The 24736-nt window shown below is 40.0% G+C and overlaps 1 protein-coding gene across 1 annotated transcript in view; it reads right to left on the reverse strand.

Annotated features, from left to right (window-relative positions):
- Positions 1-2279: 2279 nt before the first annotated feature.
- LOC114027765 (janus kinase and microtubule-interacting protein 2-like) overlaps positions 2280-24736 on the reverse strand; it is an 87378-nt gene continuing 64921 nt past the window's right edge. The window contains exons 20-21 of the mRNA XM_027841896.1: positions 21161-21231; positions 2280-2666 (exon numbers count right to left, since the gene is read on the reverse strand). Of these exons, the coding sequence (XP_027697697.1) occupies positions 21181-21231 (51 nt within the window). The 3' untranslated portion in view covers positions 2280-2666; positions 21161-21180. The remainder of the gene's footprint in view (positions 2667-21160; positions 21232-24736) is intronic.

Genomic DNA, 24736 nt, shown 5'->3' on the forward strand with positions numbered 1-24736 from the left:
CCTTGACTTCAAGTCCAGTACTGGTTGCACTATCTTAACCTGGGTGGAACTTGAATTTGCATTAGATTCTTTAATAGCCTACATGGATCAGTGAAAGGGGAAAGGCTAAGGTATAGAGGAGAATTAGGATAATATCCTGCTCTATTCAAACACAGATAGAATGAGGCATTGCTAGGGTACAGGGTCTATTCAATAAAGAGTGGGCTTCTCCAATCCCCACACCCCCAACCCTACATCAGCATCACTGCAGTGGTCTTTCAAGCAGCCTAGAGAAGCCATGTCAACCCTTGCTATGGAAACCATTCCTTTGAGGAGGAGGGAATTCAGGAGAAGGGCAGGGCTGAGTCTTCTCCTTGTATCCAGTAGCACACATTACTTGACTTTTTAGGTCTGGTTCCCATCTTACACAAGGCAAGGCTTTTTTGTTTGTTTGTCTGTTTGTTTTACTTTGTCTTACACAAGTTTTTTTTTTCCCTTACTTTATGAAATATACACACATAGTGAAAGAATACTAGGGAATGAAGAAACTTGTCATTACAATGACAAGCTTTTCTATTTTGTCCAAGAACATGCATGGCATATATGTGATGGGTTGATAAGAATTCTGACATTGGGTCTCCCATAATTTATTGCTAGAGACACCCCTAGTCAGTCTCATGGAAATACTTCAGTACTACAGGACTTTGGCTGACATTCAACTGATGCTCTGACTCTTAAAAAGGCGCCTCCCTTTCAATCCCAAATCAAATGATATTGCATTTAGAACAATTATATAGCACTTGGTACTTTTAAAAAAGCACCTTTTTGTTCCAGGACTGCAAAGGACTTGATGAACAAGCACAATTATTATCCCCATTTTGCACATGGGGAAACTGAGGCACAGAGAGGTTAAATGATGGGCCAAGGGAGCCTGAGGAGGTGATTGAGCTGAGAAAACAATAATAAACGACAAACTCCAGATTCTCAGGAAGATTCTGAGCTCTTATCACTCACGTAGCTATATGCCCTTTCTGTCTTTTCTACCTCTACACTGACCTGAATTAAAGCTGAGGAGCTAGACACTTGTCCCATGCAGCACTAAGAGAAAAGAGCATTTTGGAGAGAATTCTATAGAGATCTTGGCCCAAATATACACCATCTCTATATATGATGATTTTAACCCCTTAAATAAAAACTGGGTGATTTGAAAAGTTGAGGTTGTTTTGTTATATACAGCAAATGACCTATAAAATTAGCCTCTCAAAAGCATTCATGTGATTTTTAAAAAATACCAAGACCCAGAGTGCAGAACTATATGACCTGGAAGAACATATCAATCATCCGTTTGTCTCTAGGATATTGAACTGCTTAAAATGTCTTTGAGAATGCATTTTCCATACATTCTCCAAGATGGCGCCACCTTGAGATGGTGGCAAATCTGGGTGAAGTGTCATCACTCCAAACACCAAGGGAACAACATCTCATAGATGCACCAGTGACGCTTTTAGAGGGGTTTGAGTTACCTTTTCAAATACCTTTGTTCCATCCTTGTAGTAAACTTCTTTGTGCATAGAATCCCTTCATCCCAAAGGTTTTGTTTCTTTTTACTGAAATCACTGAAATTTCTTCTTAGCAAACTAACTTTAACAAATATCCTAACTGCCATAGTTTGGGCTTCAGATATACTGAGATGATTTATGATCTTGAAGCTCCCATGATTCCTCAGTTGTAATCCAATTATGAATTTTTTTAAACTATGCTGGAGGAGTAAGGATTCAGGGTCTGATCTTCTTTGATCTTTAAAATCATTGAGTTAGATGTTTAGTCTGTTCTTCCAGAAGGGGTGACGAGGCAAGCATTGTCAAGAATTCTGATGCTGCAGCAAATGTCCCTCATTGATGATGTTGGGGGTCTTTAGCTTGGTGGTAGGTTCGGCCGCTGTTGCCATAATCCACTTTCCAGCTGTCTCCTACACAGAGTACAGAATCTGTCTCTTGATGTAGAAGGAAGAAAAAGATTGAGTTTCTCCTTATGTTCACATTGCAGCTGTCACTGTTCCTGAGTTTAAAATAATAACCAAAAAATATTGGGGGGGGTAAGGAAAAGAAAAAGGAAAAGAGAATCCCTATAGTAAGAAACCAGACTTTTCAAATTTAATATTTTATTGTAAATAGCTCCTCATAGTTTGTAGGGTATTTGTCGTGCTTGTTACCTCACCTCCACCCTCCCTCCCTTTTTTTAAAATGATGGGTTTTTTTAAATTATTAGAACTGGTTTTTCATGGGGTATTGTTGTTACATTAAAACGAACTCCCTGCACAGCAGGGGAATATTGTTCCATTGTAACTTTGGTTCCATGCCCAAGACACATCTTCACTTGACCTGTTGAAAGCGGTTCCTTGATTTGTCTCTTTCAACAATATATGTTCATAGTTCTTTCCTTCTAGTTTGACATCTACAGTTGTCATTAAATGCAGCATATATTGTAGATTTTCGACAGGGTCATGTAGGAACTGTCAAGTAAGAAATCTTGAATAATGGCTTTAAAATACATGGGTGTAGTCTCAGCTACTGGGTAGTTCTTGTCTGTTTGTTTAATACCCCATCGGTGTAAACAATTTTTTTTTTCATCTTCACATGTTTGGAAGCATTAGCTTGTCTAAGGTCTCATCCATGGTGTCTGTTACTCTGTAAAATAGAAAGGGGAAAAAAACACACTGAAAAATTATTTCAGCCAAAAGCCCCTCCAAATGATTGATTGTTCTTTGGTCTTTATCCAAAGAGAAACTTTACCATTTTGATTTCCTTGAGGCATAATCTCTAATGCCCAGATGAAGGCTTTAAATTTCCGTACACAATAGGGTTGTAGATCCAGAGCTGGAAGGGACCTCAAAGACAGAAATCTAGTTCAAGGGTTCTTATACTTTGGTCCATGAAATTGTTTTTTTTTTAAATGTTTTGATAGATTCATTTAAATTTAGTTTGTTTCTTTTACAATGCTATGTATTTAAAAATATTATTCTGAGAAGGGGTTCATAGGCTTCTTCAGACTGCCCAAACAGTCCAAGAAACAGAAAAAGGTTAAGAAGCCCTGCTCTAATTGAACCCCCTTATTTACTGGAAGGCTCTGTAGTCACTGGTATGAATGCCCTCTCTACCCTTGCAGACAGCGTGACTTCTCTACAAATAGGTCCGTAGTCTGCCAGCATGGTAGAGTAACAAAAAATCATTAGTATGTAGCCAACCTGATGAAGAGCCTTTTTAAATTGGGATCAGAGATTTAGATCTGGAAGGGATCTTAGAGGCATCCAGTCCAACACTCCTGTTGTATAGATGAGGAAACTGAGGCGCAGAAAAATTAAGGTCCCACAACTAGAAGGTATCTGAGGCAGCATTTGCACTCAGGTCGTCCTGACTCCAAGACTAGAACTCTATGCACTTCACAACACAGATGTAAGTCCATCAGAGTACCTGTCCTTGAAGCAGGCCTTTTTAGCTTGGCAGGAATTGGCAGAGCTTATGATGTAACCTCTCATGGAGAACAGTGTCCCCTTTACATCATGAGGAAGACTCAGAGTAGGTCTTTAAGTAAAGGTTATCTCTTAAAGCAGCCACAAATACTGTATTTTCAGGTATTCATTAGATAATCTTACCTCTGTCCTTTAACAATTCTTTCCCTTTTTTCCCTCTCTTCAACCCAAACAATGGTCACCCTCCCCCATCGAACTGCTTCCATAAGGAAGCTAGATGGCACAAGGACAGAGTTCTGGGCCTGGAGTCAGGAAGACTTGAAGTCAAATGTGACATCAGATACTTAACTAGCTTTGTGACCCTAGGCAAGTCACTTAACCTCTCTTTGCCTTATTTCCCTCAACTATAAAGTGGGGATAAGGGCAGCTAGGTGGTACAGTGGATAGAGTGCCCAGGCCTGGAGTCAGAAAACTCATCTTCCCGAGTTCAAATCTGCCCTCAGACACTTGCTAGCTGTGTGACCTTGGGCAAGTCATTTAAGCCTGTTTGCCTCAGTTTCCTTACCTGTAAAATGAACTGGAGAAAGAAATGGCAGACCCCTCTGGTATCTTTGCCAAGAAAACCCCTTAAGGGGTCATGAAGAGCTGGTCTTGGTTGAAAATGATTAAACAACAATAACAACAAAAATGGGGATAATAATAGCATCCACCTCTCAGGGTTGTTGTGAGACTCAAATGCTTTTATAACATAAAAGTACTTAGCAAAGGGTCTAGTATGCAGCTGGCACTTCATAAACGTTCCCTTGTTCTCTCTCCACCCCCCACCGCCATCTTTTAAACAAGCCTGTTGTGAGGGGTAATTCCTGCCCATGTAGACCTTTGGCCTTTATGCTCCACCTGGCTCTGCAGACATTCTTAGCTACATAGTATTGAGGAGTGACCACATGTGTTCTAGCTGTGGGCATTCTTGCCTCTGTTCCTTTTCAGGATTGAATCTGGGTTTATGGGCCCAAGAAGGCCAAGAGAAATTCTTCCTTTCTGAGGAAGCCCAGAAAGGATGTCAAGGGAGGATACCTTTTCACAGGATTCTGAGAACCTGGTCTCCTCTACTGCAGAGGAATGGGGCTGAATAGACATTATAAGAAAGATCTCTATGAAAAGATGATGTGCAAACATAAATAACCAACATTCTTATTCCTATAATTTTGTAAATTCCATTGATCCTTTTGAATAAATGAGTTCACATTTTGATTGCATTTTAAGGATTGCAACATGTTTTGCCACAATGACCTTATGAGGTAGGCAGTATTAACATTAATATCCCCATTTTATAGATAAGGAAAATGTGGCTCAGAGAGATTCTGTGATTTCTCCAAGGTCACATAGATAGTAAATGGCAGAACTAGGGTTTGAAGTACAATTGAAGTTCAGAGTTTTCTCCATTGCACCATATTCTTCAGAGGCAGTATGGTATAATGGAAAGGGTGCTTGATGGTAATTTGAAATATATGATTTTAAAATAGTTTAAATACTATTATTATATAAAATTATATAAATTATATAGAATATATTATTTTATATATTATATAAATAATATATAAGATATATAAAATATAAATAATATATTATAAATTATATTAAATACTAAAATGGCTTAAAAACTATTACTCCTATTTGTTACTTCTGTGACCTAGGGAAAGTTTGTTTCTCTGAGGCTCAGTTTCCTTATCTTTAAAATGAAGGGGCTGGACTAGATGACCTCTAAGAACCCCTTTAAGCTCTAGGTCTATGATTGAGAGTGAACATACATTTTGCACTTTTTTTGCCAATCTTCAAGCAATCACACACACACTTTCCCTACTACAATCTCCCTCTATGCCCCCATACATTACCTTATGGTTATATGAAGGCTTGACACAGTGGAAAGAGAACTGACTATGGGGTCAAAGGAGCTGGATTCCAATCCCACTTTTGATATCATTTGTGTGGCCTTGGGAAAAACACTCAACCTACCTGGGCCCAAGTTTCCTCATCTATAAAAAGAAGGGTTTGGACTACACGGTCACTGAGGAAGCTAAGTGGCACCATAGATAGAATGTTGTACCTGGAGTTGGGAAGACCTGAATTCAAATTCAGCTTCAGACGCTTATTAGCTGCATGACCTTGGGTAAGTCAGTGTCCTCAATTGTAAATAAGAATCGCACCTGCCTCCCAGGGTTGTTATGAGATAATATTTCTAAGGTGATTTTCAAACCCTAAGGAGCTATATAAATACTAGCTGTTATTATTTACTTGCTGAAAAATTCACTATTGTACTCCTTTAGATAGTGCATTATTTTTTGTTTTGGACAGCTCTAATAATGAGCCAGAATCTGTTTTCCTGTAATAGCCACTCATTGTAGCTCTGCTCTGTAACTTTGCTCTCTGGTGCCAAATAGATCATGTTTAATACCTCTGCAAGCCTTAAAGTACTATATAAATGTTATTATTATTGTTACTATCATTATCATTATTATCATTATTATTTTGAAGTCTCTTCTAGATCCAGATCTGTGTTCTTATGGCCCTGAATCTTCAAAGGCTCTTCCTGTGAAGTGCAAATTCCAGAAAATCCCACCAAGATGGAAAAAAGTTTAAGAGTAGACTCAGTCATGGCATGTTTGTCTGTCATCTGAGGACCGAGGCTAATTTTGGAGATGCTCACTGTCAAAAGATTGGCACCCGCCTGATGTGATTCTTGGCCATGGCACCTATGAAGGCCATCTCCCAAGGTGTGGAGGAGTTGCAATTTATATCCTTGGAAGAAGTACACTGATGAAATCGCAACTATCTGATACATTGAAAATATAGTTTAAATATTTCAAAGATTCATGATTGTATAGATGTGGATGTTCCCTCTCATAGGACTATAGACTTAAAGGTAGTAGAAGACTTTGAGGTCATCTTATTATACCCTTTCTGTGCCTTCTGGAATGCCTGTTCCACAGGCAAAAACCAAAACCAAAACCAAAATCCAACCCTAAACCTTGCTTTTATCTTAAATCATTTCCTTTCCCATTCCTTCCATCTTTTGGTTCTCATTGAGACTTGACTCCCCTCTGATGACACAGCTACCCCAGCCACCTTTTCTATACTGGCTTCACTTTCATTTATTTCCCCCAATCACTAGTCAAGGTAGAGGAATATTCTGTGCTCCCAACTGGCACTTCCAGGTTCTCTTCCTACCACCATTACTCAGTACCCTTTTCTCCTCCTTTGAGGTTCATGTAAAGCTACATCTACCCACTGAAGCAAAATCTAGTAGCCATTGTCTACAGATGTCTAAGACATTCTTCTTCCTACCTGAGTTGAGTTATGTGCCTGGCTCACAATCTTTCTCTTCTCTCCAACTCCTGACCTCATACTAGGGGACTTCAACATGCATATTGATACTCTCTCAAACACCCTAATCTCTCAGTTCCTAAATTTACTCATTTCCCAAGACCTATTCCTGAACCCCACCTCAGCCACACAGAAAGATGGTCATATTCTTGATCTTGCCATCACCCATAAATGTACAACCTCCATGTTCGTGAACTTTGAAATTTCAGTATCTGATTATAGTCTATTGGATTTCTTTCTCTCCCTATTCTTTGTTCACACTTTGTTACCTCTAATCCCTTGAGCCCTCAGTTCTTTCCTGGGCTATTTCCCCTTCACTAGCCTTACTTTTCTCCTTTCCCCATTATAACTCATTGGTGAGCCAGTTCAACTCCATACTATCCTCTTTTTTTGTTCCCTTGCCAATATCATATCATCAATTGTGCCCTGGATCACTCAGCCTTGGATCACTCCCATCCTCTGCTGCCTTTGTTCCTACACATGTGCTGCTGAATGAAGGTGGAGAAAATCATGGAACTGTTCTGACTGGGTCCACTTCAAATTTCTGTTACATTACCCCAACTGGGTCCTCATTGCTGTTGGGTAATCCATCTATAACTCCCTAATTAACTCATAATTCCACAGCAACTATTCCAAACCTTTTCATCCGTCCTCAAACCTCCCATGACTCCCCTTCTCCCTACCATCTCAGTTGAGAACACTGCCTCATGTTTGATTGAAAAAATTGAGGCTGTGAGCCAAGAGTTACCTCTTCTCCTTTTCTCCTTAACCCACATCACCCAGATGTCTTCTCCTACTACATCTTCCTTCATCCATCTCACATTATGAGGTCCTCTTTGCCAAGGTCAATCTATTTACATGCACAAATGATCCTTTTCCATACCATCTCTTCCAGCAGATTGCCCTTTCTATCATCCTCATTTTCTCACTTATCTTTAATCTCTCCCCAACCATTAGCTGCCTCTCTGTTCCTACAAACATGTCCATGTCTCCCCGTCCTCAAAAAACCTTTACTTAATCCTGCTATCATCCCATATCTTTCAGTTCTTTTGTAGCTAAACTCCTGGTTCAACATATAATTAACACAACCAAAGCTGTCATCCTGATGCTCCAGGATCCTAGAATTCACAATGGAGCACCCGAATCAAGGCCTCAAGGAGGATCTATCTCTCACATGTTCCTTCACATACTCTCTCTGTCTCTCTGTCTCTGTCTCTGTCTCTGTCTCTCTTTCTCTCTGACAAGGTGTGTATAGGGCAGGGGTAGGTGAGGACATGTCTTTATGCTCCTGAACCATCTTGAAACTGCCTTGAACTGTCTTCAGTTGTAAGTTTTGGATCAGCACCTTGTAACCCCATTAGCTCCCAACTATACATCCCTCAGAGGTGTACAAATTGAGTGAGTGCAAATAACAATTGTTTCTGTTTTGGCCAGAAACTCTGAAGGTCTTCCCCACCCTGACTGATTCTTTTGTGAAGACAAACTAGGCCATCTTTTACCGCAATTCTTACCTAGCCTTTAACTGCTGAATGAGTGTTGCCTCAGACAAACTGTGACTTGGGGAAGACTTTAGTTTAAAAAGGCCAAGGTCTCCCACTCCATCATGGATCATCATCAGTTATCCTGACCTATGCCTTGCCACTGGATTCAGATGACTCTGGAGGAGAGAATGAGGCTGGTGACTCTGCACACCTCTGCCTCACTTAAATCCAATTCACTTGCAAGTCAAGACATCACCCTTCTGATGTCATTGGTCCTCTCTGAGAATGAAGGATGAACAGCAACAGCTAAACTCCTTAAGAGGGCCCTCTACAATAGGTATTCCCACTTCATGTCTTTTCACTCTCTTAACTTTCTATCTAGTCTGGCTTCAGATCTTATTATTCAACCAAAACTACTCTCTCCAAAGTTATCAATGATCCTTTAATAGCCAAATTTAATGTCCTTCTCTCAATCTTTATCCTTCTTAACTTCTCTGTAGCCTTTGACACTGTCAATCCCCCTCTTCTCTTTGATGCTCTCCTCTCTCCAGGTTTTCAGGACACTATTCTCTCCTGGTTTTCCTCCTACTTATCTTACCGATCCTTCTTGGTCTCTGTTGCTGGATCTTCATTTAGGTCATGCTTTCTTAACTATAGGTGTCCTAAAGGGCTCTGTCCTGGGACTGCTTCTCTTCTCCCTCTATGCTATTTCATTTGGTAATCTCATCAGCTGTCATGGATTCAATGATAATCTCTATACTGATTATTCTCAAATTTATTTATCCAGCCCTAACCTCTTTCCTAATCTCCAGACTCATATTTTCTCATTATACATCTTGAACTGGATGTTCTGTAGACATCTTAAATTCACTAAGTCCAAAACTGAACTCATTACCTTTCCCTCAAAACCCTGCCCTCTTCCAAACTTCCCTATTACTGGCACTACCATCCTTCCTGTCTCCCAGACTCACAACCTAGGTGTCATCCTTGACTCATTACTATCACCACCCTCCTTGCATCTAATCTGTTGCTAAGGTCTCTTGATTTCACCTTTGTAACATCTCTCAACCATGTCCCTTTCTTCCCTCTGACACTGCCACCAATCTTAGTATAGATCCTTATCTCCTCCTACCTGGACCATTGCAATAGCTTACTGGTTGGTCTGCCTGCCACCAGTTTTTCTCCACTCTACTTCCTCTACTCAGCCACCAAAATGATTTTTCTAGTCTGACCACATCTCTGTCTGTCTGTCTGTCTCTGCCTGTCTCTGTTTCTGTCTCTCTCTTACACACACACACACACACACACACAACACACTATTCAATAAATTCTAGTAGCTCCCAATTACCTCCAGGATCAAATACAAAATCCTATGTTTGGTGTTTAAAGTCATTCATGACCTATCCCCTCCTACCTTTCCATTCTTCTTATACCTTATCCCCCTCCACATACTCTTCAATCTAGTGACACCGGCCTTCTGGCTGTTCCTTGAATAAGACACTCCCTCTTCTGACTTCTAACATTTTCACTTGTTCTAATCCACACCTGGAATGGTCTCTGTCATTTCTACTTACTACCCTTCCTGGTTTTCTTCAAGCCCCAACTAAAATCCTACCTTCTACAGGAAGCCTTTTTCTATCCCCTTTAATTCTAGTACCTCCCCTGTGTTGATTATTTCTTATTTACCTTGGTATAGCTTGTTTGTACATAGTTGTTTGCTTATTGTCTCTCCCATCATTTTGTGAGTCCTTGAGAGCAGGGCCAGTCTTTTGCCTTTCTTTTTATCCTCAGTGCTTAGCACAGTGACTGGTACATAGCAGGCATGCAATAAATGTTTACTGACGATCTTCAGTTTATTCTTGAGAGAACTGAAGTTTAGAGATGTTAAATCACTTGCCCAAGGCCAAACAGGTAGCAACAGAAACAGGATTTGAATGGACCTTCTGGGTCCTCTGACTCCAAATCCTACTGCATTACCTCTGTGACACTGATCACAACTGCCACATACCTTAGGAATCAAGCTACATGAGTTTCTTGGTATCAAAAAGTTTTGAAAAACCTGTTTGGTTTTTTTACCAGTTTTTCTACAACAGGCTTCATATGCTCTAGAGGTGATCCCTCCTGTCTGGAACCCCCACCTCATTCCTTTTCTGGAACTCTCCAAATCTATAATCTGTCTGGCTGGAATTTCTACTCCCACCCCCCCAAACAGCCTTGTTGATTGCTAACTTTCTGGCTCTATCATGCTGGGAAACCAATCTGATGTACCTGAAGGAAACCATGCCTCTGCTTATAAAACACCTGACCCTCTCTTGCATTAAGGAGATGTTGTGTGGGACAGCTCAGGTGCCCAACACTGAAGGACTAAAGGAGTGACCAAGAGTCTGGCATCCCCTGGGTGCAAGAGCAGGGGGGTATTTCTTGTCCGATTTATTGTGATCCTTCCTCTTCCTGCTGGGTTTAAAGTTCATCTGACCTAAGGTCCAAAGTTCCTGTTGATGTATCCTGCCTCATCCCAAGAATTGGTCATATCCTTGCCTTTCTGGGGGAGTGATGCTGGCTGTGTCCTTTGCCCCTCTTCCTTTCCTCCCATCACATCTTCTACCCCTGATGGGGGTGGGGAATAGGGTAGGACAAGGCAGTACAGGTGGGAGATCCCAGGCTTGTTTTGGGAAAACTAAGTGAATAGCTGTCCTCTGAATAGGACCATTGGCTGACAGATAAGATGGAGGGGTACAGCCACTGTCGCTGGCAAACAGTTTTGGCAACTGCATTGCATTCTAGGTCTACCAATAATTTCTATTCCTCTGGCTCCAATAAGTTTTTTTTTTAGGCAATTAGGGTTAAATGACTGGTCCAGTGTCACATAGGTAGTAAATGTCTGAGTTTGATTTGAACTCAGGTCCTCCTGACTTCAGGCCAGGTGCTCTATCCACTGTGCCACCTAGTTCTCCTGCCTATACCTCTAAGAAAGGCTTTTCTCACTTCAGAGATCAGGCACTTCAGAGTTATGGAATGAGGATAACTGTATAGCCACAGCAGAATTTTGCTCTGAGACTGATAGAATCTCAGAGTAGGAAGGGACCTCAGAGGTTGTCTACTCCAACCCACAATGGAACAATAATAATAACATTAGCTAACATTTATATACTATGTGCATTATAATTATTATCTCATTTAATCCTCACAGCAATCTTGGGAGGTAATAGAGTATTATTATCTGCATTTCACAGACAAGGAAACTGAATGATTTGCCCAGAATCGTATGGCTAGTAAGCATCTGAGGTCAGATTTGAACTTATGTCTTCCAGATACCAGGCTCAGCTTTCTGTCTACTGTGCCACCTCACTGCCAAGAATCCCCACTACCATATTCCCAGTAAGTAGTCATTTAGCCTTTTCTTTATGAATGACTTTGATATATCAAAGGGGTACCCTTTAAACCAAGACAATGGTTGAGTCCTATCACTAAAGTCCAAAGATGATCTGGAGGGTGAAAAATCAGAAACATTTATTTTATGTTTTGGAAGCTAAAAAACAAACAAACAATAACAACAACAACTCACCAACAAAAATCAAAGCCATCAGTTCCCTTCCTCTGCTGCCTTCCCCCCAATACTTTGAACATACAATACATAAAAGGCTAACATTTATTTGGATGTGAAATTAAATACACTCCCAGAGTAGCTCAGGACTATAGGATTATTTAGAGGTCAGGGTGTGGTAGTGGATATAGAGGGCTGGCCTCAGAGTCAGCAAAATGTGGCTTCAGCTCCCAACTCTGGCACAAACTGGCTGTGTGACCCTAGATACATCATCGACCTCCTGGGGCCCTGGGCTAACTCTCTAATGTTGTAGTTTCAGAACTGATTTCAATCTGCATTGGTCGAGGAAGTTTCTTCATCTGAAGTTCTCTTCAGCAGTGGAATATAAGGCCTGGATTTCCACCTTCCCTCCAATTAAAACCATAAAATCTCATACTGTGATCCCGTATCAGATGTTATCTTTCTGTTTTATGTTGTATTTCTTTCCCATCTGGGGTTTTGATTTAAAATGACAGCTCAGGAAAAAACTTTGGTTCAGCTGTTTTGGTAATAACCTAATTATGCTGCCCAGGGCTTAGATCAGTTGAATGGTTTTTTGCCACACATTTGGGATCAATTACTTAGCCTGATTTTCTACCTTTTCCAAGCCTCAATAATGAGTTTTACTTCTCAATTCAATTTGATATAACAAGCATTTCTTAAGCTGCTAGTATAGGGGTGGTTAACCTGTGGCCTTGAGGCCACATGTGGCCTTCCAGCAAAGGGTTGCACTTGAGGACCTAAAGGGCCACATGTGGCCTTGAGGCCATAGGTTCCCCACCCCCTGTAGTATGTGCTAGGGTCTAGGGATACAAAAGCAAAAACTGACAATAGTTCCTGCTCTCAGGAAGCTTCCATTTTCTGCTTGGAAGGTCAGAAACTTAGGTACCCACTATTCAAGTCCTCCTTTGATGGCTAAATGGAATGTAGAAGAAGCCTTGGGTACTCCAATGCTATGTGAACAAAGCTTTTGCTATATCTCACCAAATTGGAAAGGCTTGGAGTTGTTGTTCAATCATTTCTGTCATGTCCAGCTTTTTATGAGTTTGTTTGAGGTTTTCTCAGCAAAGATACTGGAGCCGTTTGCCATTTCCTTCTCTAGCTCATTTTTACAGATGAGGAAACTGAGGCAAACAAAGTAAAGTGATTTGCCCAAGGTCACATAGATAGCAAGTGTCTGAAGCTGGATTTGAACTCAGGTCCTCCTGGTTCCAGGGCCATCTCTCTATCCACCACTCCATTCAGCTGTCCAAAGGCTGTGGATAAAATGTCTAGATGGCCTGTACTGTCTATGGAGGAGCCTGGTAGCTAAGGTACAGAGGCTCCTCAGGGGATGCATTTTCTTTCAGTGACACTGGAAGACTGTTTACTAAGGTATAGAAGGGTTCCTGATTTTGATCCCAAGAAGGAGTACTCACACTGATAAAATCACAGATCCTCATTTTATTGGAATGAGGTCAGGTGCACAAGTGGTGGGAGGTAAAGATATTTTAAACTAGAGCAACAGTGAGTTGCATGAGTTCCAGTGACCTTCCTTCTGGCAGGGTTGCAAAACTCAATTCATCATAGAATCATAGACTGAGAGCTGTAAGAGACCTAAGAAAAGCTTTTATATGACCTCAGAAAACAGAGGATTTTGATTGCAGTACAAGCCCCCTCCCTCATTTCAGCATGCTGGAGACTATATGCTGCTATTATTATATATAAGCCACTTCTGTGTAATAGAACAAAGCAGGTTTGAAAAACACTACAGGTTAGAGTCACCATGATGCCATTTTTCAGAGCTATTCAGAAAAATTGCTATAGAGGCATGGCAATGGGTTTTGCCACAAGTGATATCTTTAGTGACACCATCAAATGAACAGTGTGACAAAGGCCTTGACCTTGTGACATTAGGCAAGTCACTAAATCTCTCTGGGCTTCAGTTTTCTTTTTTATAAATTATAACTGTCTGAGGTCCTTTCCAATTAGGGATTATAGGGTCACAGATTTATAGCTGGAAGGGACCTTAAAGGCCATTAAATGCAATACCTTTATTTGTCAGATGAGGAAACTAAGACACAGTGGGGTTAAATGACTTGCCTAGAGTTACGTAGCTAGCATGTGTCTAAGGCAGGATTTGAACCTAGGTGTTTCTGATTTCAAATCCAATGACCTCTCAACTATACCATGTTACCTTCTTCTAGTTCTATGATCCTATGTTTTGTGTGGCTAGTAAAACCACAAGACAATATAGTAGTGTAAGAAGCCCTTAGGTGACTTTAGGTCACCTTTAGGTGTTGTTGAAAGTCCTCACCTCTTACTCTATTTTGGGGTATCATGATCACACAATCACAATCAAATATAGCAAGTCATAATACTAGAGAAAGGCAAAATTGAGAGCAGCTCTCTTCCATAGTGTGTTTCTGTTGTTGTTGTTCATTTGTGTCCTACTCTACATGACCTCATTTGGGGCTTTTTTGGCAAAGCTACCGAAGTGATTTGCCATGTCCTTCTCCAGCTCATTTTACAGATGAGGAAACTGAGGCAAACAGGGTGAAGTGACTTGCCCCAGGGTCACACAGTTAGTAAGTATCTGAGCCCAGATTTGAACTCAGGAAGATGAGTCTTCCTGACTCCAGGGCTAGCACTCTATCCACTGCCCCACTTAGCTGCATTTCTGCCAACACAGAAAACTGAAATGGCAGCTTTAAACCATTAGCACTTTGGAAGAAAATGCTCAGCTTTGCTGGTGTAGAAATTCCACCCTTGACTTCTCTTGTGAAGAGTTAACAGAGCTACTTGGTACCTACTTCCCAACATATTAAATATTACCATTAAGGTAGTGTTGTAGACATTACTCAACTAAAACAAAGTTATTCACATAATAGTTGAATAGTTCTGATAGTAGGGATGAAGGGTCCCAGTGTCTAGATATTAAGGAATTATTGTGAACCCTAATAATAAAGCATTTCCTTCTCAATTTATAGCTGGGGAGTTTGGGAGCAGGCTATGTAAAGGGAAAAGTATGGGAAGGGAAAAGAAGGATCTTCTTTGTCTTTGGGGTGTTGTTAGTGAGAGTTTAATAGAATATGTTTAGAATTTTGAGCATTGTTTAATTCAAGCTAGCTCAGCAAACATTAACTAAAGTAGGTGCTGGCTGGAGGACATTATTCTGAGTGGCCTGGCCCTGGGGATGCAAAGATGAGAAATAACATGGTCACTGTTCCCAAGGAGCTTATGATATAATGGTGTATGTGTGGATGTGGAAGGGAGAGAGAAGTCATTTGTGCAAATCAGCATGAGACAAGGTAGAATGGATAGAGGCAATGTGCTCTAAGAAAATTTAAAAAAATCTAACAAGTAGATTAGCATGTTGGAAACATGGAAGTAAGGAGAAATAAAGCTGGAAAGATAGGTTAGAATGAAATGATGTAAGTATTTTATCATTTAAGTAATAAGAAGCCCCTGAAGACTTTTGAGCAGAGGGAGGTCATGAGCTAAGTGCAGGAAGCTCATGACTAGGAGGCCAGAAACTGGATGATACTTCTTTTTCAAAGCCACAACAGCTTATGACCCTTTGCAAAGGCATGGGGGTGGGGTGTGATCACACTGAATAAAGGGGAGGATGGGGAAAGTACTAAAATTTACCATCTCTTATTCTGAGGTTTATTCTTTTCATCCTTTGGAACAGAACTGAACAAAAGAGCCTCTTATTATCAGGTCATCCAATTAGAAGCCTAAGGATTTTGATTGTAGGACAAGAATCTACTAGAAGCTAATAATCTAAGAATGGTTATCAACAAGGAATAGGACCAGAGTTTGTGGGAATTATCCAAAATCATCTGGTCATTGGTCCTCACTAACCTCATGAAAAGCTTTTTTTTAATTGTCTCTGGCTAGACATTGTTTGCTTAGAAAAAGAGGCCCAAATGAGTCATTATCACTTAACTGTAAATGGTAATATTTTGTTGTTGTTTCTGTTGTTGTTCAGTCATTTTTCATTCGAGTCCAACTTTCCATGACCCCATTTGGGGTTTTCTTGGCAAAGATACTGGAGTGGTTTGCCATTTCCTTCTCCAGCTCATTTTACAGATGAGGAACTGAGGCAAACAGGGTTAAGTACCTTTTTGCCCAGGGTCACACAGCTAGTAAGTGTTTGAGGCCATATTTGAACTGAGGTCTTCCCGACTCCAGCCCAGTGTTCCATCCACCTTGCTGAACTGTAAATGGTAATATAGTGAAAACTATTTGCTGATTTTCCCCCTCTCCCCCTTTCCCCCTGTCATTGCTTTATATATTTATAATCTGGCATGAAAGTGTTGTTATAGTTGGGCTGTTGATTTTGACCATTTATTCTAAATTCCAATAGTCTTTTTGCATTCCTCATTGTGTTTTCACGTTGTTTTCCTCTGGTGAAGTGGTGGTTTGATTGGCATGGAATCCCCTTCACTGGTACAGATAGCAACCCCTCCACACCACCAGATCATAGATCAAGAGCTGGCAGGGACCTCAGAGGCTGTCTATCCTCTGTAGATGAGAATTTGTAGATGAGAAAACAGAAGCACAGAAAGTTTATGTGACATGTCCAAGGTTGTGCAGGTAGTAAACATCAGAGACAGGATTTGAATGCAGTCCTCTGATTCCACAGCCAGTCCTTGGTTCAGTTCTGCACCACCTCATCCTCTGTCATACTTATCCATGTTTTTCCATGAATTTTCCATAGGGATCCATCCAAGTGGGGGAGGCTTCTTCCAGTCCAGTGAAAATGACACTGAAGGTTGACTATTTTTACCTTGTATGATAGATATGTGTTTTTCTCTTATAACCCCCTCCAGACTCTGAGCTCTATGTAGACGGAGATGATAATAATATACATGTCTGCTACATTAAGTACCTGTAGATGGGTGGTAATAGAAAGTTGGTCACAGAGTTGGTCAGGGAGACACGAGTTCAGGTACTGCCTGACATGTACTGACTGTAACGATCCTGGACATGTTCCTTAACCTAGGAGTGAGTGCTCTTATGTAGCGCTAAGATTTTAAGTTACAGAGCACGTGAAACCTGCACTGGTAGATGGAGTTTCTTCATTGCTCCTTGTACTAATGAAATCATGAAATCACAGTTCTGGTCTAACACACCTACTTATATACAAACAGAATGCATACATACGTGTGTGTGTATATGTACGTATGTATGTAGGCAACTCTATAAGTTACAGAGCAGATACCAATCTATGTTGGTAGAGAGAGTTTCTTCATTGATAGTTCACTATACCCATGAAATCATGGTGTGTATGTGTGTGTTTACTTATATACATACACACACACACATATAAATTTATACTTACTTCCATGCCTCAAAGATCTGTGATTTCATCACTGTAGGGCTTTGGTTCATTGATGCAGATCCTCTCCCAATAGGTGACAGGATTTTTAGGAGCTACTCCAGCATCACCACTACCCCTTCCCTCATAATTCTAACTCTGCTTCCCGTTTGGTGATAAACTTCTCTGGTTAGAGAAGTTAGATTGAGCTCCTTGAGGAAAGAGAGGGTCTTTTGTTTCTTCTTGTATCCCTAGCATTTAGCACAGCTCCAGGCACTTCTTGTTGTTGTTTAGTCATTTTTGGTTATGTCTGACTCTTCTCAACCTCATTTGGGAGTTTCTTGGCAAAGATACTGGAGTGGTTTGCTATTTCCTTCTCCAACTCATACAGATGAGGAAACTGAGACAAACAGGGTTAAGTGACTTGCCCAGGGTCACATAGCTAGTAAATGTCTGAGGCCAGATTTGAACTCAGGAAGATGAGTCTTCCTGACTCTATCCATTACACTACCTAGCTTCCCGCCAGGCACTTAATCAATGGTTACTGATTGGTTTAGTACAGGGGTGGGGAACCTGTGGCCTCAAGGCCACATGTGACCTTCTAGGTCCTTGGGTGTGGGCTTTTGACTGAGTCCAAGTTTTACAGAACAAATCCTTTTGTTAAAGGGATTTGTTCTGTGAGGTTTCGATTCAGTCAAATGGCTGCACTTGAGGACCTAGAGAGTCATATGTGGTCTCCAGGCTGCAGGTTCCCCACCACTGGTTTAGTATCTAAAGGATATTCATTTAATGAAAGATATGAAACCTGGCAATGAGCCCATAATCCAAGCCAGAATGGCTTGGTGGGACCTGCTGTATCTTGGGCTTTTTAGGACTAGTCTTTAGAAACCTAGGATTATCTCTATACCATAGTGAGGCATCAGAGGAGTACTTTAGTGGAGGATTTGAATAAACTATTTAAAATTTAGGAGACTTGAGCTCATTCACCTGGTTTACCATTTCTGTTCCATTTGCAGGAAGTGGAACAAATTCATTATCAGCAAATAGTTAAGTGGAACCAAGATTAATTGGCTTGTCCAAAGTCACACAGGTAGTAAGTAGTATTTTTAAAATTTTGTACTAATATGTTTTTCTTTCCCTTACTGAATGCCCTGCCTAGCCTTCATCTCCAAATGAACTTTATTCCCATTGTTGACAATATTTCCAATGGCTTCTCTCTTTTGTGAATGTCACTTTTCTTTTAGACTCATCTATCAACATGAGCACCCTTGCCCCAGTTGCTATTTTGGAACTGTTGAACAACTTTCAAGGCTTAGGGTCCTTTCTTTTATCTTTGGAGGATATTAGTGAAGACTTCAAAAGGAGAGTAGTAAGTGTATATGAGAAATGTTCCTCAAAATGAGTGAGTAAATCAGTTGACCAAATGGAAATTCTTTTCCCATCATATTTCCCAGTTCTGCTCTGCATTTTTTCTGCATCCAGCCAAAAAAAAAAAAAACACCCCAGAATGTCCTCAGGACAGTCACTTCCATTTCCAGGCAGGAATGACATCATCCATGGGGTAGGGAGGGAAAAAAGAAGGCATGCTTTCCCTTTTCCATCATCTAAGTCATAGACAAAAATATTAAACAGTATTGGATTCAGAAAAATCTCTGCCCAACACCACTGTGTAGAGTAGCCAAGGTTGTTTCAGAATCGTGGACTTAGAGGTTGAGCCTTCAACCAGTTGGTCCTTCTTCTTTTATACAGTCTAGATTAGTTTATTAACTGTGCCTCCGTTAAAGTTCCTTTCTAATGCCTCATTAAGCAATCTAGGGGCCCCTGTATTCTCAAAATTAAAGTCACTGAAGCACAATATCTGGCAGGTAGAACAAGCTAGAACCATTTTCACTATTGGCCCCATGACCAGTTCCATATCTGTGTGTATTTATTTAGTATAGATGTTGTATTTCTTTCCCTGTTTACATGTTGTTCTCCCCACTAGAATGTAAGCTTCTTGAGGGCAGGGACTTTTGTTTTTGTCATTGTATCCCCAGCCTAGCTAAGTGTCTTACAAATAATAGATGACTAATACAGGCTTTTTGAATAGATTTGCTATTCAAGGAGTCATCCAGTTAAGTGTAGAAAGACTCTTCATCAGCCTGGATGGCCACCAGAGGATTAAATTTTTAGCACTATCAATTTCTTTTTTTTTTCTTTAGGCAATTGGGGTTAAGTGACTTGCCCAGGGTCACACAGCTAGTAAGTGTCAGGTGTTTGGTCTGAGGCCGGATTTGAACTCAGGTCCTCCTGACTTCAGGGCTGATGCTCTATCCACTGCACCACCTAACTGCCCCTAGCACCATCAATTTCTGAAACCACCTACTTAGGTATAGAATATATCTGACCTGCATCAGTGGAAATGATATGTCATAAGAGAATTTTAGTATTGGCTTTGTCACCACTATTTCCTTAATATAACAAGTCACATGACTGTCTAGAGCTTGCAAAATTTAACTGAGATCAAACTTTAGCTCTGGTGATCAACAGGCTAGTGATAAGAGAATTTCTGGCTCCGCTTTATTACCTCTATTTACTTAAGATGAACAGGTCAAGTAACTAGCTATTGTTCCTTTGTTAATGGTTAGTCTGCAAAATCCGGTGTTATCCTTAGTTTTTACTGACTAGTTTACAATTTTACTTGACACAGATCTTCCCATTCTGCTATCAGTGCTTTTATATGCACTTACCTTCCTCTTCTGTCCTCTGTAAAATTCCATTGTAACCGTCCTGCCAATGTAACTAAGACCTAAACAAGGATGCTACAATGGCTGCTTGGGGCCCACTGTTTTTTTTTTTTAATATCACGGATCTTTGCTGAGCTAATAAACTAGTTATTAAAATATCTCTGTACATTGATAAGTATGATTGGCAGTAGTACCTATTAACGAATCCTTTTTATGTCCATCATATTAATGAAATCATAGATTTTTTTGAAGTATTGAATACTCTGTTGATAAATGTGGGATGTTAAACCCTTAATAAAATCACAGTGACTATTATTCCCTCTATCCAGGTCAGCCAGTCAGATATAGAGGCTGTTAGTATATTGATGTGACTAATTATTCTCAGAAGAGATGTCAATTTGAAATTATGCCCCAGTTCTACCTCTCTGTGTTCCTAATTTGGAAAATGGTAGCAAGGGCAGAAGAATAAAAAAATGTAAGATCTGTTCCCAGAATAGTGGAATTTGAAAGCTGGAAGGAATCAGAGATCCTGTCAAACCATCTCATTTGAAAAAAGCAAAATCAGCTAGTTACTTATGGCAGGAGGCCTGGATGGGGAAACTGGTCCATAGAGATTAATTAAATCATCTGAGGTTCACATTGGTCATGACTCCTTCTTGTCAAGGAGCAGAGACATCTTTTGTCTATCTGACCTTCTTAAAAAGCTGTACTGTGTCATTTTATTTCCCAATAAAATGGCTTGGTGTGGAGCTAGAGAGTAGAAGGAAGAGACAGAACTAGGGCATATCTCTTGGATCCCATATCAATACTGTTTCCTATATACCTACCACCCAATTACCTTGTTTTTTTGGACATTACCCAATGGCTTTTCCTTCCCATTACAGGGAATTCAATATATTAGGGCAGTGGTTCCCACATTTCTTTTGGTCTATGAACCTCTTTCAACAAAAACAACAAAATGTGTTATGAACCTCCAGGGTAACTGAGTATACTACCCATAATATCCTGCAATTATTTCCTGCTTACAGTGCTATTAAAGAAATTTTAGTGTGAAGCCCTAAGAGGCTCATGAACCATTTGATGGGAACCACTGTGTGTGGGCAACAATTTTTTGTCACCTTGTTGTCTGTTAATAAGTGTGAAGTTGAGTGCCAACATCATAGCATTCACATAGAGTTGAATTTCTTAACAAATATCCCCTTGGTACCATATTTTGAGAACTAAATAGCATCTTACCTTTAAGAGGCACCTTGACATCAAGGCCAAAGAATAAAGGCAAGAGAGAAGAACAAGAATAGGAACAGAAACTGTAGAAGAAAAAGAAGAAGATTATGTAAATCCCACTTTTTGTCAAGCCTTCCAGGAGGTGCTAAATCTGTCAAAATTCATTTACTACACAGTCAGCACCTTTGCTTAAGAAGATATCATCTTTCCTTTCAACCGGATGGTACAACTATTTTTTCATCTGCTAGCTCAAGCAGGGATATGAGCAATGTGAAGCCTTGAAAATTGGAAGTCTGATGTTCACATAGAACATAGAATATCAGAACTGTCAGAACTTTAAAAATCATTTGCACTTCTTAAACAACCTGTTCATTTGACAGATTATAAAACTGAGACCCCAAGAGAGGAAATAATTTATGGAAGGCCACTGGCTCAGTAAATAGCAAAGCCAGGAGTAGAACCCAGATTGTCTTAACCTCCCAGGCCCTGCTCTTTTCACTTTGTCATTGATTAGTGTTTATTTCTATTTACTTTTTTTTAAAAAGCTTTCTTTATCTTTATTTTAAATTAAAATTTCCATTATTCTTTCTAAATTCTAAACTGCACACCAAGTAAGATGAGCATTTCTATATATTTTGTGGAACAGAAAATTGAACATGAAATTAAATATTACATAGAACTTGCTTTTCTTTTAAAGTATATACTAGGCAGAACATGGTGGCACTCACTTATATTCTCTGCTTCGGGGATACTGAGGCAAGTGGATCACTTGTGCATGGGAGTTCTGAGCTGCAGTGGGTGAAACTTAAAGAATATCTACACTAGGTCTACACCAATATGGTGGCCCCCTGGGAACAGGGAAGGAGCAAACTGACCTAAGTTAGAAACAAGTAGGCCACAGCTCTCATGCCAGTTAGTAGGGGGATCAATTGTACCTACAGCCTGGGAGAAATAGGAAGATCCAGTGTCAAAAAAAAAGGATATAATACATTTGTCACGTAACTTTCAAAGCTTCCTATTTGTTTATGATTCCTTCTATTCTCTTCTCTTTTGTTGTTGTTGCTGTAGGGGAAACCTATCACTACCTCTACCCTTCTCTTCCCTAATTTTTGGGAAAAAAGAAAAAATAATCCTAACAAGTATGCATAGTCAAGCCAAATAAGCCAAGTATTGACTATTTCAAAAATGTATGGTTCATTCTGCGTAGTTCACCTCTCTGTCAGGAGGTGGGTGATATTTCTGATTCTTAGCATTAGATTATAGGACCAAGAATTAGATCCTTAGAAATCATTTCATCTAATCCTATTCCCTCCTTTCATAGGTGAGGAAGCTGAGTCCCAGGAAAAAAATGACTACACAAGTAGTAAATATCAGAGTTTGAATGCTGCTCTTCCCTCTCTCTATGCAGTACTGATTCTCCATCCCCCCAGGTGCTGGTGCCTTTCCCCCAAAATTTCCTTGTAAACACACGCAGATATACGCACACATATATATGCATATATGTGTTGTATATGTATATACATATAGATAGAGATAGATGTATATCTATGTCTCTCTATCTACATGTGTGTATAGATATATATCTATCCCTGTCTCTACATACACACACATATATATGTATGTATATATGTGTATAAATATATGTATATATATATGCATATACATACATACACACACATTTATATATATGTATATATATTCCTATTTCCTCTGACTAGACTAGAAAGCTTCTCAGAGGCAAGGACTGTTTTTGCTTTTATATTTTTATCTCCAACACTTGGTATACTGCCTGGAACATAGCGTATGCTTAAAAAATGTGGATTTACCTTGGCAAATAATCACTTAACCTTTGTGGGCCTCAGTTTCCTTATAGAATAAGGCAGTTCAACTAGATTGCTTTTCAGGTCCCTTCGAATTCTAGATCAATGAACCTATGATTTTGTGATCAATTAATTAATTAGTTGATTGATTTTCTACTTCACCACTAGGTATCAGAAATGGGGGTGGAGGAATAGGGGTTATGTTAGCATTTGTTGCCAATAGGCCACCAGCTGTAATTCAGATCAAAGGTCAGATCAACTTCCTCAAATATGTGTCTTAGTCTTCCAAAGACAAATGATTCTGAGATTCCTAAATGATAATAAAGAGAAACAGGCATCCATCAAAGTACATAACTTTAGGCTGTTCTCATTTAGGAACTGGATGCCTTGGTAGACTGTCCCTTTGTTTTCTACTGGTCAAACATGCTGTAAAACACCCACTGAATTGTGCATCAGGTTACCTCGTAATGGGTACAAAATGTATATTTTCCATTTTATACCATGGCTTACTTGACTATTCACTTTGCAGGAATTAAGATGCCTGCTCCTCTTTCTTGTGTCATTTTGTAAACAAATGATAAATGCCTCACCAGATGCCTAATTTTGGTGACCATTTTAATTATCTTCGAAAATGCCATTCCCCTCTAGGGGAAGCCTTTGCTTAAGTCCTTTGGATTTCAAGTTCCCAGGAGGGAGTAATTTTGATGTAGATATATCAAACATCCCCAGAATTGCCTGGTTATGGATGGGAGAGGTAAGGAATGTGCTGCTGTCAACAGTGAGGGGATCTGGAATAGGAGGGGAATTAGAAGTGTTACTTGCAATCCCCATCAGAAGATCAGAAGCCAGAACCTCAGATTTTAAAGAGGGGCTGGTACCCAAGGTGTTGCACAGGGATAAGAGGGACAATCTGCTTTATTTGAGAAATCAGAGTGCTACATTGGAAGGAACTGTCTGAGTCATGTTAGGCCTGGATTCAAAATCCCAGTTCAGCCACTTAATACCTATGAGACCTTGGGCAAGTCACAGCTTCTCTAGGCCTTAAAATAAGTGGGTTATATGGGCGCTAAGGTTCCTTTTAGCTCTATATATACGAGCCTAGGCTCTGATGAAGCCCTTTAACATCTCTGAGCCTCAAGGGCCTTAGCTTGCCAGCACCTGGCAAACTACCTGACCCTATCCCAGAGAGAAGTAATGCAAGCATTTGTCCCTGGGCCAAATTCTGCTGTCTATGAGCTGAGAATGGTTTTTATATTTTTAAATAAAGTTTTAATGTATTTAAAAGTATTTTTAAAAAACACGTTTTGGTCCTCTGGAGGTAGTTTACCAATCTTAGATTAGATGATCTTTTCTATTTCAGTTTAAATCTCAGACTCATATACCTTGCACACAGAACTCTTCAGGCATATGGCTGAGTGGGCTGTTTTGTTGTTCTGTCATTTTTCAGTCCTGTCCAACTCTTGGTGACCCCATTTTGGGATTTTCTTGGAGAAGATACTAGAGTGATTTGCCATTTTCTTCTCCAGCTCATTTTACAGATGAGGAAACTGAGGCAAACAGGGTTAAGTGACTTGCCCAGGGTCACACAGCTAGTATGTATTAGAGGTGAGATTTAAACTCAGAGTTTACTGATTTGGAGGCCAATCTCTCTGTTTGTCTTTCTGTCTGTTTCTGTCTGTCTGTGTCTCTGTCCTGTCTCTGCCTCTGTCTCTCTCATGCCACTAATTAGTGATTATTATCCCCTTTTAGTGGATGAGCAAATTGAGAC

This window comes from Vombatus ursinus, unplaced genomic scaffold (assembly GCF_900497805.2).
Source record: "Vombatus ursinus unplaced genomic scaffold, bare-nosed wombat genome assembly UNPS02014863.1, whole genome shotgun sequence".
NCBI classification, from domain to species: domain Eukaryota; kingdom Metazoa; phylum Chordata; class Mammalia; order Diprotodontia; family Vombatidae; genus Vombatus; species Vombatus ursinus.